The sequence below is a fragment of the Rhincodon typus genome, chromosome 6 (assembly GCF_021869965.1).
Source record: "Rhincodon typus isolate 14 chromosome 6, sRhiTyp1.1, whole genome shotgun sequence".
NCBI classification, from domain to species: Eukaryota; Metazoa; Chordata; class Chondrichthyes; order Orectolobiformes; family Rhincodontidae; genus Rhincodon; species Rhincodon typus.
The window spans coordinates 92007365-92023118 of NC_063337.1; the positions used below are offsets into that span (position 1 = coordinate 92007365).

Consider the following 15754-nt stretch of genomic DNA (forward strand, 5'->3'; position numbering starts at 1 on the left):
GGTAATGAAACGTCTGCGGAACAACAAACCAGCTCGCCAAGCCAACCAACCACAACACCCACAACCCGAGCTACAAACCTACTCCAAAACCTTAGTATTCCCCAATGACACATGTTAAGCTAAAGTTATTTCAGAGATAGTAGGAACTGCAGATGGAGAATCTGAGATAACAAGGTGTAGAGCTGGAAGAAGGGTCTAGGCCCGAAACGTCAGCTTTCCTGCTCCTCGGATGCTGCTTGGCCTGCTGTGTTTATCCAGCTCTACACCTTGTTATCTCATAAGCTAAAGTTACATGTCTTTTATGTCTCCCTCCTTTTTGAATTAGGATATTACATTGTTAGTTTTTCAATCCTCTGGGATTTATTCAGAATCTAAAAATTCTTGGAAGATTGATATCATTTCATCCATTGGCTCTATAACTACTTCCAAAAGTATCCTAGCATGCAACCATGAGATTGAGGGCCTTTAGCCTTATTAGTTTCCTAGTACTTCTTTGGACTCAAAATGTTAACTCTGCTTTCTCCCCACAGATGCTGCCAGACCTGTTGAGGTTCACCAGCAATTTCTGTTTTTATGTACTTTTTCTCTCGTGATAGTTATGATACATATTTCCTCCCCTTGATTACTTAAAGCTTTTCGGAATACCATTCATGACACAACCTGCAAAAGTAGAACTATATACCATCAAGGAATATTGTATTTAAGGAAGCAGAGGCGAAAGGGAAAAGGGAAGTGTCAAAAATTAGCATTCTCGTTATGACAGTAAATCAACTGCGGAATTAGTGAACTACACCATATTAGCTGCAACATCTAATTTACACTGGTGCACAAAATTAACATGTCTATTTGCTGGAAAAACAAAGCACTAAAGGTATGTAGACAGAAATGTTAAGTTTTGAGCACTCAACTGCATAAAACTGTTATGATCCAATCTCATTGGCAACATCCATTGAGTGGGAGGCTATGAGAAAGGCTCAGAATTGCAGCAAACAATAGCCTCACTGCACATCATGACATTCACTGGACTTTGGGGCATTGTGCTTGTTTCAGTTATAAAAATGAAACAAACTAATGGTATATGAAATGCAAGTCATAACTTTTGATATGTTTTAATCAATATTGTTGAGCCATAACAGATGGATACTAGATGATTCTGCACTGCAAATTTGAAGTTTAGTTTCAGGTGCATGCTAACGAACATTTTCTTTCAAAACCGACCTGGATTTTTATTGAAGTAGTTTTGCAGTATCACGGGTATGCAAGCTGAAAACTTTAGCCAGCCCTTCACTCAGGTAGCTGTTTCAGGATAAATATATTCTTTGGCATCCACACATTCAACCTATTTGACATGCTGGTTAATATTGTGGAAAACTAAAAGATCTCATATCAAAGAGAATGTGAAAGGGTATCAACATCCCAATAAAAGAAGAAATTGTGAATATCTCAAATCCGTGAAACATGTATTTCTAACACCACATGGAACTCCACCTAAAAAACAAACATAGAACCCTTCTAAATATTATTTAGATATTAAAAGAACTCAAAACCCCCAGACAATGTTTGAAAAACACATCAGATCCAAGAGCTACAAAATGCAGAACTTGTGTTTTCCCATATTTAAATCTCAAATACAGTAAATCGAAACACGGCAGACAACTGCCTAATTGTCCCCACCTGTGCTTGTACCAGTCGTACCGCACTGCACACTCTAAAGACTGTAACTAAGTCCTTCAATGAAACATGTGGCCTGAAGTGTGGCATCACTCAAGTCACACACAAAAATTAATAATGATTCTGAACATAATCACAAGCACACTCAGCATGCAAAGCTTATGTCAAGCACAATGACCCGATAATCTTTCAGATATTAGAGGTAGTTTGTTTTCATTATGCAGGTTTCAACTACACTCATGTAGTTTTGTAGCAATTAAACATGGTTAGCCTTCTGTACACCTTTCAAAGCAAGGAAATACGATTCCTTACCTAAACCACTGAATGTTGGTGTGAGGCATAGATTCCAAAATGTAATCCCATCTTGATGCCCATTTAATATTTGATGTCTACAAATAGAAAAAGTGTTACATGTTGTCAGGATCTGTATTGATATTTCTGGAAAAGAGTTGCAAACAGTAAAATGATAAGGAAACCAATTATTTTTCCAAAACATTTGCAATGACAGAATTTCACAATTCTTTTGTAAAATATTGCTTAAAGCCATGCTAACACGTCAGTTCCGTGCTCTCTATAACACTTTTTGAACAGTGGTTAGGAACGTCTCCTAAAGGGGAAAGTAGAATTGGAGGGAAACAAATGTTATCATCTCAGCTGATGTTCCTATGGGACGTCAGATCCCAGATTAAAATCTGCTTGATAGATCAAATTTTGTTCATTTTCCGATTTAACATGGCAGTCTTTCACTGAAACATAAGCACATAGGGCTGCAGATTTGGTTTTAACAATAAAGTAGAACTTTATTATGCAAAAAGGAAAAAAGAAATTAAAAAAACCAAAAATATAAACAGTTTAAAAGATGTAAAACACCCAACAAAACAAAATCCCATTACTCTCCAACACCATCACCTCACAGTTAATCAGAGAAATTTTCCTTTCCCATCACATCTGTAGGTTGACTTACCTGCTTCTTTTTAGTTCTGGTCCTGTGAGTGCAAAGTCTTTTTCTCTGACTCAACACAACTGAGATCTTTGACATTTTTTAGCTTTGAACAACCAATGGGAGGATCTCTTTTGGATAATTCCTTGCCTCTCTTTCCTCTACTAATCTTGTGATTAGATGGTTTCGCTGAACCACCCTTTTGTTATTTCTAGTTTGAAATATGCTTTCTAACCAAACACTATTGGTCTGGAAGTTTTCAAAACTAGTCTTTCACTGAGGTCACTTTTCTTCAAACTGAATTCAAAAGTGTTTACATTTCATTTTTAAAAGTTTTTCCTCATCCTAGCTTTTACTAAGCTAATGGCTGAATGTTTTTGATCCTGGCATAAAACACAATATAAACAAACATTTCATGACACCTACACATATAGCGCAGGGAGAGTGGGTCTGGGTGGGTCAGTATAGACTCGATGGACCAAATGACCCGCTTCCACACTGTAGGCATTCTATCCTCTATGATCGGCTCTGACATCCATACTGGTTGAAAATCATGGTTCTGAGCTAGTTAGTTATGAAATCCCTTCACACAAACTGACCAAATTAATATACCAAAGTTAGTAAGAACTGTCGATGCTGGAGACAGAGATAGCACAGCGTGGATCTGGAGGAACACTGCAGGCCAGGCAGCATCAGAGGAGCAGGAAAGTTATTGTTTTGGGTCGGCACTCTTCTTCAGAAAATATACCAATAGTTTAAAACTAAACCTCCAAAAATTATATCTATATTATGAGTATAAATAATATAACTTGCATCATATAAATCACCAGACAATTTGAAAACTTCAGTTATATTCTTTTCCTTTGGTCATGGTGTTTATTTAAATTCAATATTCACTAGAAAAATTCTCAGCAGGTACCACATTAAAAAAAAAAATCAGCAGTTGCTCAACCCCTGTACAGAGCATGGAAATGAGGTATGGCATGGAAGATCTATGACTTAGTCTCCATAGTAGCTGAAGCTAATGGCGGAGGACAAAAGCAATGTAAGTAACCCTTAATGAATAATGCCTACATATTTTCTATTTCATACATTATCCCCAGAAGATTTTGAGCATTTTCCTTTATCAAGGTAGAATAAATAAAGACCAGAAATTATTTCAAAATTAACACTTGCCAGTTGGTTTTGGTGTCTAATTTTTACATGTGTACTGATAAACCAGGGAATGAGATTCATAATCGTGTATCCTCATATTGAAATGCGTCAGATGGAGTAAGAAAGTAATTTTGGACTAGTGATGACATTCTCCTGACTTGCCCAAAGTCATCATCACATCCAGTCAGTGTTTTTGGGTCAGATATATAATATACAAGGGAACACTGTCATCATAGTACTACAACTGGAACGGCAATCTGTTGGGTTAGACATTAAGATTGCATCTCCAATACTTTTTGGGCATCTTTTTCTCCCTAGCTTGTCACAAGCCAAAAAATCTCTAACCTATTAAACAAAACATTTTATATTATCATCTGTTACAAAGACATTCCAAATTTGCAAGCTGAGCTCTATTGCAGGAAAGCAATGCACTCTATTGCTACACTTCATTCATGGGTTTGTGCACAAGCAAGGAGGTAGCAACAGGGGATTTCATTCTTGAGAAACAAAAATTATTTTAAAAAATACCAATCATCAATATAATTTTGCTCCATAAACCTACCACTGTATAATGCTATTTTAATCACTTCTCCGAGGTCTCTTCAAGACCTCTTAGAAGGTTTGAATATTTTTATACTTCTTAAGTTTTCTCATATAATCTCCTGCAAAAATTATGGGTGTCCAATTTCATTGAACTTCCTCCCTTTCTGCTGGCTTGGTCACTGTTTCTCTCTTTCTCGAGCCAGAGGTCAATCTCTATTCAACTTTCTGCACATTAGTAATCTCCTCCTCTAACCCATCTATGATCTTGCTCATCCTCCATGTGTAGAATTGCATTCCTTTTGCAATGCAATGGGAGAATTCCTCTTGCACAATTCCTCACCCCTTTTTCTACTGCTAACCTTATGGTTTTATATGTTTTTCTGAACTGTCCCTGTGCGTTAAAACCAGATATATGTTGCTATGCACTGTTATTTGCTCAGAACTTATACCTTTCCATCATAACTTATACTTTTGTTGAGGCTTTAACAGTGGAGCTCTAACTCCCTTGGATCCTCATTCTGCAAGCTACAAGATTTTAAAATTCAAGTGAAGTATAATCACATTTATGCTGATTTCTTAATTTTTTGATCTCAAAAGATATCTCATATTGTGGATCTTGGCCCTTCACCTTGATTCACAATACAAGTGTAAAAGACATTACTCACAGCATATTTAACAGTGTAGGTATAGGCAATACTAATTTTCTCTTGAAATACATTAGGGATACCCAAAGGTGGTCCTGAGCAGTCGGGCTTATCAACATGTGTGTGCTTGAAGCTGTTGAGACATAAATTAAGGATCTATAATTAAGAATCAACTGTAATTTTTGTCTATCAAGGCTAAAGATTGCTAAAAAAACAAGCATGTCGCAATTACTTTGATATTCAGCTGCAAACAAAAAAAACTATTATATGCTTGATTGAAAATGAAATTAACTGTCAATGCGTAGGGTTCATATGCACATATAATAACCATGGGATCACAATCATAGATCAATAATGGCAGAAGAAAAATCAAACTAAACAAAATAGTAGGCCATTTGCCCATTGAACCTGCTCCTCCATTCAAAATGATCATATGTCTGTTCCCTCCTCCTCCTCCTCCTCCTACTCCTTGATACCTTTAGTGCCTAGAAATCTATTTATTTCTTAACTATTCTTAAATCTTTAATTACTTCTATTTTGCTGGTGAGTGGGCTGTAGAATGAGTTAGTACACTTACTTCATCGCAGTCTGAATCTGGTCTAAGGTGGCAAAGAAAAAAACAGAGGAATAAAAGAGTAGGTCAATCATCCTTCCCAGTCTATCCTGTCATCCAGCTAGGTCATGACTGATCATGTATTAAGTCCATCTACCTCTGTGGGATCAGTGACATTTAATAGCCTTACCAAACAAATGTCAGTTTATTCAATGGGTTGAAATTCAATTTTTACCAGGGCACAAACATATATTGTCGAATTTTTTAAAAAACCATTCTGTTCCAAATGTGCCCAACCTTTCTTACACATGAAACAAACAGTGACTTCAGGGGAGGGAATATTAAAAAAAAATGGAATATGTGCTGCTTTGTGATGGTTTTGCGAAATTGGCATCTTAATTTGCTATTCAAATGCATTGAACAACATCAAGTTCCCAAGTTTAAATGGTGGCTATGAACTCAAATCACCACAGAATGTGCCTTTTTGCTCACAGCTGTATTGAATACAGTCCAATTATGCAGTGATGAGTTTTACATGGCCATTTTCCATAACAACTATTGACACAAGAATTTATAATGCTAAAAGTTCACAGGAAGTGCACTTGGGCATGTGATTTTTAATATAGTTGGGATTCCTTGATAAGGAATTGTGTCATAATCAGTTGTCACTTGTTCTTTCTTTAGATGTTATACTCATTCCATTTAACTATTTACATACCTTTTTGGTTCTAACTTGGCAGCCACAAGTCTTGCTTCAGTCCCATCTTCACTATGGAAATATATTGTGATATCCACATGATTGAAAATATAGTACGTGTCTTTCTCATTGAAGGAAGACTATATAATAGAAATCAAAAAGTAGGTCATAAAAACAGTTGTGTTCAAAACTAAATTTTTAATTACTGTGAAAGCTGTTTATTTGTTTCTAGTAAGTCCAAGGTTTGCTTTAAAATTATTTCATAAACTTCCAGTAGTTTGGTTCTATTAATTTGAATGAAATTATTCCTATCAAACTTTATAACATACAGAAGTTCATAATTCATCATTAAACAAGGAATTACAAAGAAAACCATCAAAATTTATTTTGACAATTTATTAAAGAATTGAAATTATACAAAATTATCTACCTCAGATCAAGAAATGTGTATGCATGCAGAGAAAAATATTGAGCATTTATTTTCAATATAAAGTGTAAGCTCCATCTCTCAACACAAAAGCTTACGTTCAAATGCACATTTATAAAGGGATGTTGTAACTAGGCACCTGAAACCTGCAATGAAATCCACTTTAACCATTCAGTCTTTCCCCATTGTGTCTGAATCACAAAATCAAGAGCACAGGTTGACAAGAGAGAAAGCACTGTATTAGAAACAATTCAAATTGATGACAAGTGATTGCTTTGAGAATCCTTAACCTGTACCTCAGATTGGCGTGGGGAGGATCCCTTGTAGCCTACCAAGTCATACAGAACAAAACAGTTGATGTCGGGGTATCAAAATTTACCAAAAAGTGTACCCCTGGTGAAACGAACATAAGCCAACCCTCTTGACAATTAACCAGAAACCAGATGGCAGAGAAGAAGAAGATTGGAATCTGAATGCTCCCATCCATGTTCTAACAGTCTGACAACATAGATGAAAGATTGCAATTGAACAAGGTACTGGATGGGTCAATAATGGGGCATGGATGCTGAAACAACATTCCAGTTAGACCCAATGTCCTTAAGGAATGAAAAACTGGGACAAACTTGGCAAAAAAAAGGGGATATTTCTGATGCTCATCATTCAGTGCAAGAAAAAAAAATATCGATGTTGACACACCAGATTTGGAAAGCTAGTCATTTATGAAATAAATATTTATATTTCACTCAGCTTGTTTTTCTGGATAAGGGTGATGAGGAAGCATCAATAAAGACATTAGCGGATTATCAAAGTACATTTTGTTTCAATCCATGCTCATGCCATTTACGTGCCTTTAATAGTTAGCACTGAAGTATTTTTAGGATCTAAATATGTGATGAAGACATGCATAAACTTACACTAATAACACATGCATCTTTTGGATGACCGTCTTTTGTTATGTAGCAACCAATGGGAAATCCTGGATTACAGAATTTCTGACCATCTTCCACATCGTAGCACCATGTGACTGGCATATTATCAATAATCCTATAAGAACAATGAGGGTGAATGCACACTGAAAAGCAATCATTATAAATAACTGTACTTTATGGAATATCTTTAACATTACAATAGTCCCAGCGTACTTTACAGGAACAACATGAAAAAACATTTGACACAGTCACATAAGGTAACAAAAACTTTGTTCAAAGAAGTAGATTTTAAGAAGAAACATGAAAGGAAAGAGAGGTAATGAGAGGTAGAGATTAAGGGAGAGAATTCCAGGGTTTTGGTAGTTGAAGGCAGTCACCTACCATGAAACAATAAAAATCATGGATATTTAAGCTGCCAGAATTAGAGGAATGCAGGCATCTCAGAGGGTAGAATTGGAGGAAGTTATAAAGGTAAGCGTGGACAAAGCCAAAGTGCCAGTTAAAAATAAGAGTGAGAATTTTAAAATCAATGGCTGAGCCAGGAATCAAAGATGAGCTACCGTAAGATTGATGTGGGAACAAGATTTAACTCAACTTAGATCTAGATTCTAAAGAGTAAAATGTTAAAAACGTTGCTTTCCCCCTACACTGGTATTCTTGTGAATTGTTCTGATGAGTGCAAATCAAAAAGCTTTGACACCATGAGCTTTATTCAGCAATATTCCAGTTCTACCATACCATTGTATTATCAAGTGAGTATAAAGAATAGAATCTTCAATTTTATCTCCCAGATATTCTCTTCAGGACCTCTTCATTTATTCCAGTGCATTAACTAAGTTGGTCAGTCTTCTGCATTCACGTGAAGATTAGTGATGTTCCAGAGAATCAACTCAGAACAGCGAAAAGCATCTTATGAAAACACTGGTGGCTGAAGTGCAAACTTGGTGGCATTGTGTTTGACAATTTAAGTCGTGACCAGCTGAACAATAAAAAGAAAAATCACACCTTTTCTGCCCAAACTGCCAGCTTGTAAACAGCCTCTTCAGCAGAAAAGAAAACAATGAATTAGATACAACCTTGAATGCTTACTTATGACTGGTCATATTATATTTCAGACTTTATTCATATTTTAAATTAAATGAGGTAGGATGATGCTGAGCAGATCTTGAAGATTATTTGCAAGCTGCTCAGTAAAGTACAGACACGATTCGAGAAATGGTAAAAGAGCAAGAGAACCCAAAAAAAATGCGCACAGCTTTTCCTCAACAAGCTGTTCAAAATTCACTGTAGCATTCTTCCCACTGCAGAAAGGCCACAGAGTATAAGAATGAAGCACATATATTTTCTGGAGTTCACTATTATATACTAAGCAGGAATATAAAATGGAGTGATGCAATGAGGGAAATTAATAAGAAAATACAATTCAGATGTCAATAGCTGGTAATTATCCATATCTAAAAGTCAGATTAATGAGTTGGATTTCAAACTTCTAGTATATTAATGACAATATTTATCAGCATCATGAATAGGTAAGGTTTGAAGGGATATCGGCTTGCAGCAGGCAGGTGAGACTAGCTTAGTTTGGGATTATGGTCAGCATGGACTGGTTGGAGCAAAGGGTCTGATTCTGTGCTGTATGACTCTATGACTTTATAACATACACTGACGCTCGACTGGTTGACCACGTTTTCCAAAATGTCCTTGAAATAAAGTGAGGCTCGAGTAATAGTACAATATTACCCCTACAATTTCCCGTAAGAGGTGAGCATGAAAGGTACAGCACACCAATTAATCCATTTTGGACGGAAAAAGGATAGATAAGGGTACTTTTTAGATGGTGTGAAGTTAAATACAATGGATCCTTTCCTTTATTCATTATCGGTATGAGGGCGTCGCTGGCTAGGCAGCACTTATTGCCCATCCCTAATTGCCCAGACAGCAGTTCACAGTCAACCACATTGCTGTGGATCTGGAGTCACGTATAGGCCAGACCAGGTAAAGATGGCAATTTCCTTCCCTAAAGGTCATTAGTGAACAAGATGGGTTTTTCCAACAATCAACAATGAATTCATGGTCATCATTAGATTCTTAATTCCAGATATTCTTATTGAATTGAAATGTCACCATATGCCATGGTGGGATTCGAACTCAAGTCCCCAGAGCATTACCTGGATCTCTGCATTAATAGTCCAGCGATAACGCCACTTGGCCATCGCCTCCCCGATGGGATGGCCAAAAGAGACCTGGGGTTCAGGTGCATGGATCTTTAAAATACCACGAACAGATGTAGAAAATAATCAAAGCTAAAGGAAGATTGGACTTTATATCTGGGGAACTGGAGTACAAGTTATACAAACGCTGGTTAGATCCAATTTGGAGTATATGAGCAGAATTTGGGCACCACACCTCAGGAAAGATATATCGGGCTTGCAGGGAGTACAAAGTAGGTTTACAAGAATAATACCTGGACTACTAGAGAATACAAATAAGGCCAGTTTTCTCTAGAATTTAGAAGGTGATCTAATCAAAGTCTTCAAGATACAAACAGGAAAAGACAAGGTATATCAATAAACTATCTCCTCTGGTTTGTTCAGACCATTGTATATAGAGTTGCAATGTCATGTTAAGATTGTACAGTTCGTTGGTGCAGTCACTTGTGGCATACTGTGTACTGTTTTGGTTCCCCTACAGTTGGAAGGATATTATTAAATTGGAGAGGGCTCAGAAGAGATTTACAAGTATGTTGCTGGGACTGGAGAGTTTGAGTCATAAGGAGAGGCTGGATAGAATCATAAAATCCCTAGAGTGTGGAAACAGGCCCTTCGGCCCAACAAGTTCACACTGACCCTCAGAGCATCCCACCCAGACCAGTTCTTGATTACTTTTGCAATAGTACAGCACTATTCAACTACACTTGGTATAACTTTAAAAATCTTTTAATTGAGTACAAGAAACAAAATCAACTTCAAGTATGTGATTCAGTAACTTGCTTAATAGTGGCAGAAACACGTGGCACACAACGAACATGAATTCAATTGCTGCTTTGTTAAATGAGCAAAGAATCTCACCAACTTGATTTTATTTCTAATTCCCCAATGTAATAAATGCAGGATGTGGAGAACTCGTTACAAAGTAAGCATGACTATATTATGCCTTCTCCTTGCAAAATATTAGCCAGTTTCAACTTTCATTTAGGTAATGGATTGGGTTTGGCAGACTGGGGTTACACGTCAGGTTGAGGGAGGCCAAATTATGGATCTGAGCAACAATCGCTCCACAGCAGCACAGCTGAACATGAGATAACATAGTGTGGAGCTGGAGGAGTACAGCAGGTCAGGCAGCATCAGAAGAGCAGGAAAGTTGACGTTTCATGTCAGAACCCTTTTTCAGAAATGGGGGAGGGGGAAGGGAGCTCCGAAATAAATACAGACAGCAGGGTGGGACTGGGGAAGGTAGGTGGGATGGTGTGATAAGGCAGTGCAGGTAGGCAATAGTGGGGATTGGTCAGTGAGGTGGGTGGAGCGGATAGGTGGGAGAGAAGATGGACAGGTTGTGTTAGGTCAAGGAGGCGGGGATGAGAGGGAGAGTTAGTCGTGGGATGAGGCCGGGGGTGTGGAGATTTTGAAACTGGTAAAGTCTCAAGGCGGAATATGAGGTGCTACTCCTCCAGTTTCCGGGTGGTGTCATTGTGACACTGGAGGAGGCCCAGGATGGACATGTCGCCCAGGGCATGGGAGGAGGTAGTTGAAATGGTTCGCGACTGGAAGGTGTTGTCGTTTGTCGTGACAGAGCGCAAGTGCTCTACAAAGCAGTCTCCTAGCCTCCACTTGGTCTCACCAATGTAGAGGAGGCCACATCGAGAGCAGCAGATGCAATAGACCACATTAACGGTCATGTGACTGTGCCACTTTTTCCAGTGCTCATCAATCGAATAACTTTAATCATATTATCAACAACAAATAATTTGTGGATGATTTCCCAATCATTTGGCCATAAAAGACTGTTTTGAATCTTCTGGGCTGGGACTTTTTTCACTGGCGTATAGGAGGTTGAGGGGTGACCTTATAGAGGTTTATAAAATCATAGGGGGCGCATACATAAGGTGAACAGGAAAGGTCTTTTCCCCAGGCGAGGGGAGTTCAAAACTAGAGGGCATATTTTTAAGGTGAGAGGAGAAAGATTTAAAAGGGACCTGAGGGGCAACTTTTTCACACACACTGACTGGTTTGTATGTGGAATGAACTACCAGAGGAAATTGTACATGCAGATACAGTAACAACATTTAAAAGACATTTGGATAGGTACATGAATAGGAAAGATTTAAAGGGATATGGGCCTAACGCAGGCAAGTGGGACTAATTTAGTTTAGGCAACTTGGTTGGCATGGACAAGTTGGACCCAAGGATCTGGTTCTATACTGTATTACTCTACAACTACTCCTGTTCCCATGTCCATATGAATAACATGTCATCGCAAAGGACATGTTTAAGAATTTATATGTTTTCTCCACTGGCTTTTTTTGAAGAATATATAGCCCTGTATTAACTGCTTCAGACACTTCCATTTGAACATGGAGATTATATTTTTACCATTTCACTGCTTGAAAGGAAATTTGTACTGACAATCACCTTTGCATATGCATCAGAAAGAAATAAGGCAGTGATATGCATTTAGCATATTACAGCAATTATGTGTACTTTTTTTATTTTAAAAACCTGGTCAATTGTATGAAAGCTACAAATAATTTTAGTGATCGATATGACTCAATATGACTGAATATGAACTGTTAACACTATGAATTTTAGCAAGAACTGTCAGTAACCAAAATAAATGAGGCATAAATTTAAAACAAAAGTCACAGCAGACTGCTTCTTGTTAGCTACTCACCAATGATGTTGATAGTTTAATTGCATGCCATTCTTCAGAAATGTCAACTTTGTTTTGTCATCCTTGCTTTCCGGATTATATTTTTTTGTACAGACGTGCTTACACACCTCTTCCTTCTTAAAGTGGAACTGCAATTTAATAAACAATTCTTTACTCATGCTCAACACTCCAAGGTCCTGCTGTTATGATCAAGGCTGAAGGAATGCAATGTTGCTGTATTCTCATTCCAGGGAAAGCAGCATGGGTAAAATAAAAATATTTTTTCCAGTTAACAAGATGACCAATTAAATACCTTATGCATAGATTATTTTTGTTTAGAATATGATATCAGTTTTCTTAATAAACACAACGATGAATTTATATATTCTCTTTAAATATCTTCAATAAACACATGCACTCTTCAAAAAGAAAAAACCTTCTCTGCAGAGATTGGCTCCCTGAAGAAAAATACAATGGCCAATGGATTATTCTTTAAAGCAGAAGGATAAGAGTCTGTTGCCGTGATGTTCTAGCACATATGGTCAAGTGACTAATCATGCACCATTATCTCTTGGTTTGCAGAAACAGTTTGAATAGGAAATACAATTGAGGTGTGCTTTCAATCACTCATTCAAGAGAACGTATAGATCTCACCCTGAACTAATATTGTGGGCTTTCTTTTCAGAAATGGCAGAAATCAGCTGGGCAGCTTAGTCATAATAGTATGGTTTCTTCCAACTCAGCTTGTTCTTAGCAGGCTTTCCTTCACCTGAACCAGATAAAACAAGAAGTTCTCCAAGGCAGTCGCTGTTCAAAAAAGCCCTAAGGTTGTCTATAGCAAAGCAAGCAATTATCACTAGTTACATGATTTCTAGGAAGCCTGTTTAAAATAAAAGCCTTAAGTGATTTAATTTAAGACAACAGGACATATAAGCAGAAGCAGGCTATTCAGCCAATTAAGTCTGCTCCACCATTCCATGAGATCATGGCTGACCTGATAATCCTAATTTCCACTTTCCTTTTTCCCCATAATCCTTGGTTCCCTTACTGATTAAACATCTGTCTATCTCAGCTTTGAATATATTTAGCCTCTACAGCATTCTACATAAAGAATTCCACAGATTGACAACTCTCAGAGAAGAAATTTCTCCTTATCTCTGTCATAAATGTGTGATCCCTTATCCTGATGCCCTCTGGTCCTAGACTCTCCCACAAGGGGAAACAACGTTTCTGCATCTAAGATAATCAAGTATGGAGCTGCGGGAATACAGCAGGCCATGCAGCATTAGAGGAACAGGAAAGCTGATGTTTCGGGTCGGGACCCTTCTTCAGAAATGGGGAGGGGGTAGAGGAGCTCAGAAATAAATAGAGAGGAGGGGTGGGGCTGGGGAAAGTAGGTGGGATGATGATAGGTGAGTGCATATAGGCAATGGTCAGGATTGATCAGTGAGGTGGGAGTGGCAGATAGGTGGGAGAGAAAATGGACAGGTTGTGTCAGGTCAAGGAGGCAGGAATGAGAGGGAGGGTTGGTTTTGGGATGAGGCCGGGGGTGGGGAGATTTTGAAACTGGTAAAATCCACGTTCAGGCCATCAGACTGTAGGCTCCGAAGGCAGAGTATGAGGTGCTGCTCCTCCAGCTTGCAGGTGGCGTCATTGTGACACTGGAGGCGGCCCAGGATGGAAGTGGGAGTGGGAGGGGGGGTTAAAATGTTTCGCGAATGGAAGGTGTTGTTCCCTACGAAAGGCTAATAGGGGTGGGGGGGGGCAATATATCTTTGATTCTGGGGTCAGATTGTAGGTGGCAGAAGTGTTGTAAAATGATACGTTGGATGTGGAGGTTGGTGGGGTGATGTGTCACGAAAAATTTTAACTCCCCCTCCCACTCCCTGGGTGACATGTCCATGCTGGGCCTCCTCCAGTGTCACAATGTTGCCACCCACAAACTGGAAGAGCAGCACGTCATATTTCGCCTCAGGAGCCCACAGCCCGACGGCCTGAATGTGGATTTTACCAGTTTCAAAATCTCCCCACCCCTGGCCTCATCCCAGGACCAAGCCTCCCTCTCATCCCTGCCTCCTTGACCTGACACAACCTGTCTATCTTCTCTCCCACCTATCCGCTCCACCCATCTCATTGACCAATCCCGACCACTGCCTATCCGCACTCACCTATCACTATCCCACCTACCTTCCCCAGCCCCACCCCTCCTCTATTTACTTGAGCTCCCCTTCCCCTCCATTTCTGAAGGGTCCCGACCCAAAAAGTCAGCTTTCCCATTCCTCTCAAGCTGCCTGGCCTGCTATGTTCCTCCAGCTCCACACTTTGTTATCTCTGACTCCAGCATCTGCAGTTCTTGCTCTTTCTGCATCTAAGCTGTTAAATCCTCAAAGAACCTTGAATATGTGTTAATAAGGCTGCCTCTCATTCTTCTGTGTTCCAAAGAGTACGTGCCCAACATATCCATCCTCTTCTCATAGACATTCCCTCCATACCCAGGGTTAGCCTACTGAATTTTCTCTGGACTGCCTCCAATATATCTTTACTTAGATAAGGGGACCAAAATGGCTCACTGTATTCCAGCTGCTGACTAACTAGTGGCTTGCATACTTTTTGCAAGATCTCCTATTTTATAAAAACTAAAAGAATTGCGGATGCTATACATCAGAAATAAAAATAGAGATTTTTGGAAAAGCTCAGCAGGTCTGGCAGCAACTGTAAAGAGAAATCAGAGTTAACATTTCGGGTCTGGTGACCCTTCCTCAAAACTGACGGCAGTTAGGAAAATGAGATAACAAGGTGTAGAGCTGGATGAACACAGCAGGCCAAGCAGCATCAGAGGAGCAGGGAAGCTGACGTTTCAGGCCTAGACCCTTCTTCCTACTATCTCTGTAGCTAGGAAAATGTTGGTTTATGTGCCGAAGATAGGGTGGGGGAGGGGTAACTGATTAAGTGATAGGTGGGGTACAGCCCAAAGAGAAAGAAGAACAGTTGGACAAAGGAGTCGATAACGATCTAGGTGGGAGGTTGAATAGCTGTTAATGGAGACTGTTAGTGGCTAACAATAGGTAGTGTGTAATGGCAGACTATATGATATTGAGTCCGGAAGGCTGCAGGGTTCCCAAGCGAGAAATGAGGTGTTGTTCCTCCGGCTTGTGCTGAGCTTCGCTGGAACACTGCAGCAAGCCGGAGATAGAGATGTTGGTCACGGAACAGAGTGGTGTGTTAAAGTGGCAGGCAACTGGATGCTCAGGGTCTTTTTTGCGTGCAGAACGTAAAAGTTCTGTAAAGCAGCCATCTGGTCTACGCTTCGTTTCCCCAATATAGAAGAG

General features: G+C 39.0%; 1 protein-coding gene across 2 annotated transcripts in view; it reads right to left on the minus strand.

Annotated features, from left to right (window-relative positions):
* Positions 1–15754, minus strand: part of LOC109922217 (transmembrane 9 superfamily member 2-like) — a 42378-nt gene that overhangs the window by 7277 nt on the left and 19347 nt on the right. Inside the window, exons 4-9 of one of the 2 annotated variants that reach the window (XM_048598491.1) lie at positions 12447–12574; positions 7545–7674; positions 6225–6343; positions 4975–5086; positions 1984–2060; positions 1448–1488 (exon numbers count right to left, since the gene is read on the minus strand). In XM_048598491.1, coding sequence (XP_048454448.1) covers positions 1467–1488; positions 1984–2060; positions 4975–5086; positions 6225–6343; positions 7545–7674; positions 12447–12574 — 588 coding nt within the window. In that variant the 3' untranslated portion in view covers positions 1448–1466. Of the gene's footprint in view, positions 1–1447; positions 1489–1983; positions 2061–4974; positions 5087–6224; positions 6344–7544; positions 7675–12446; positions 12575–15754 lie in introns of those variants that run through there. The other variant, XM_020522236.2, reaches the window with a different exon arrangement.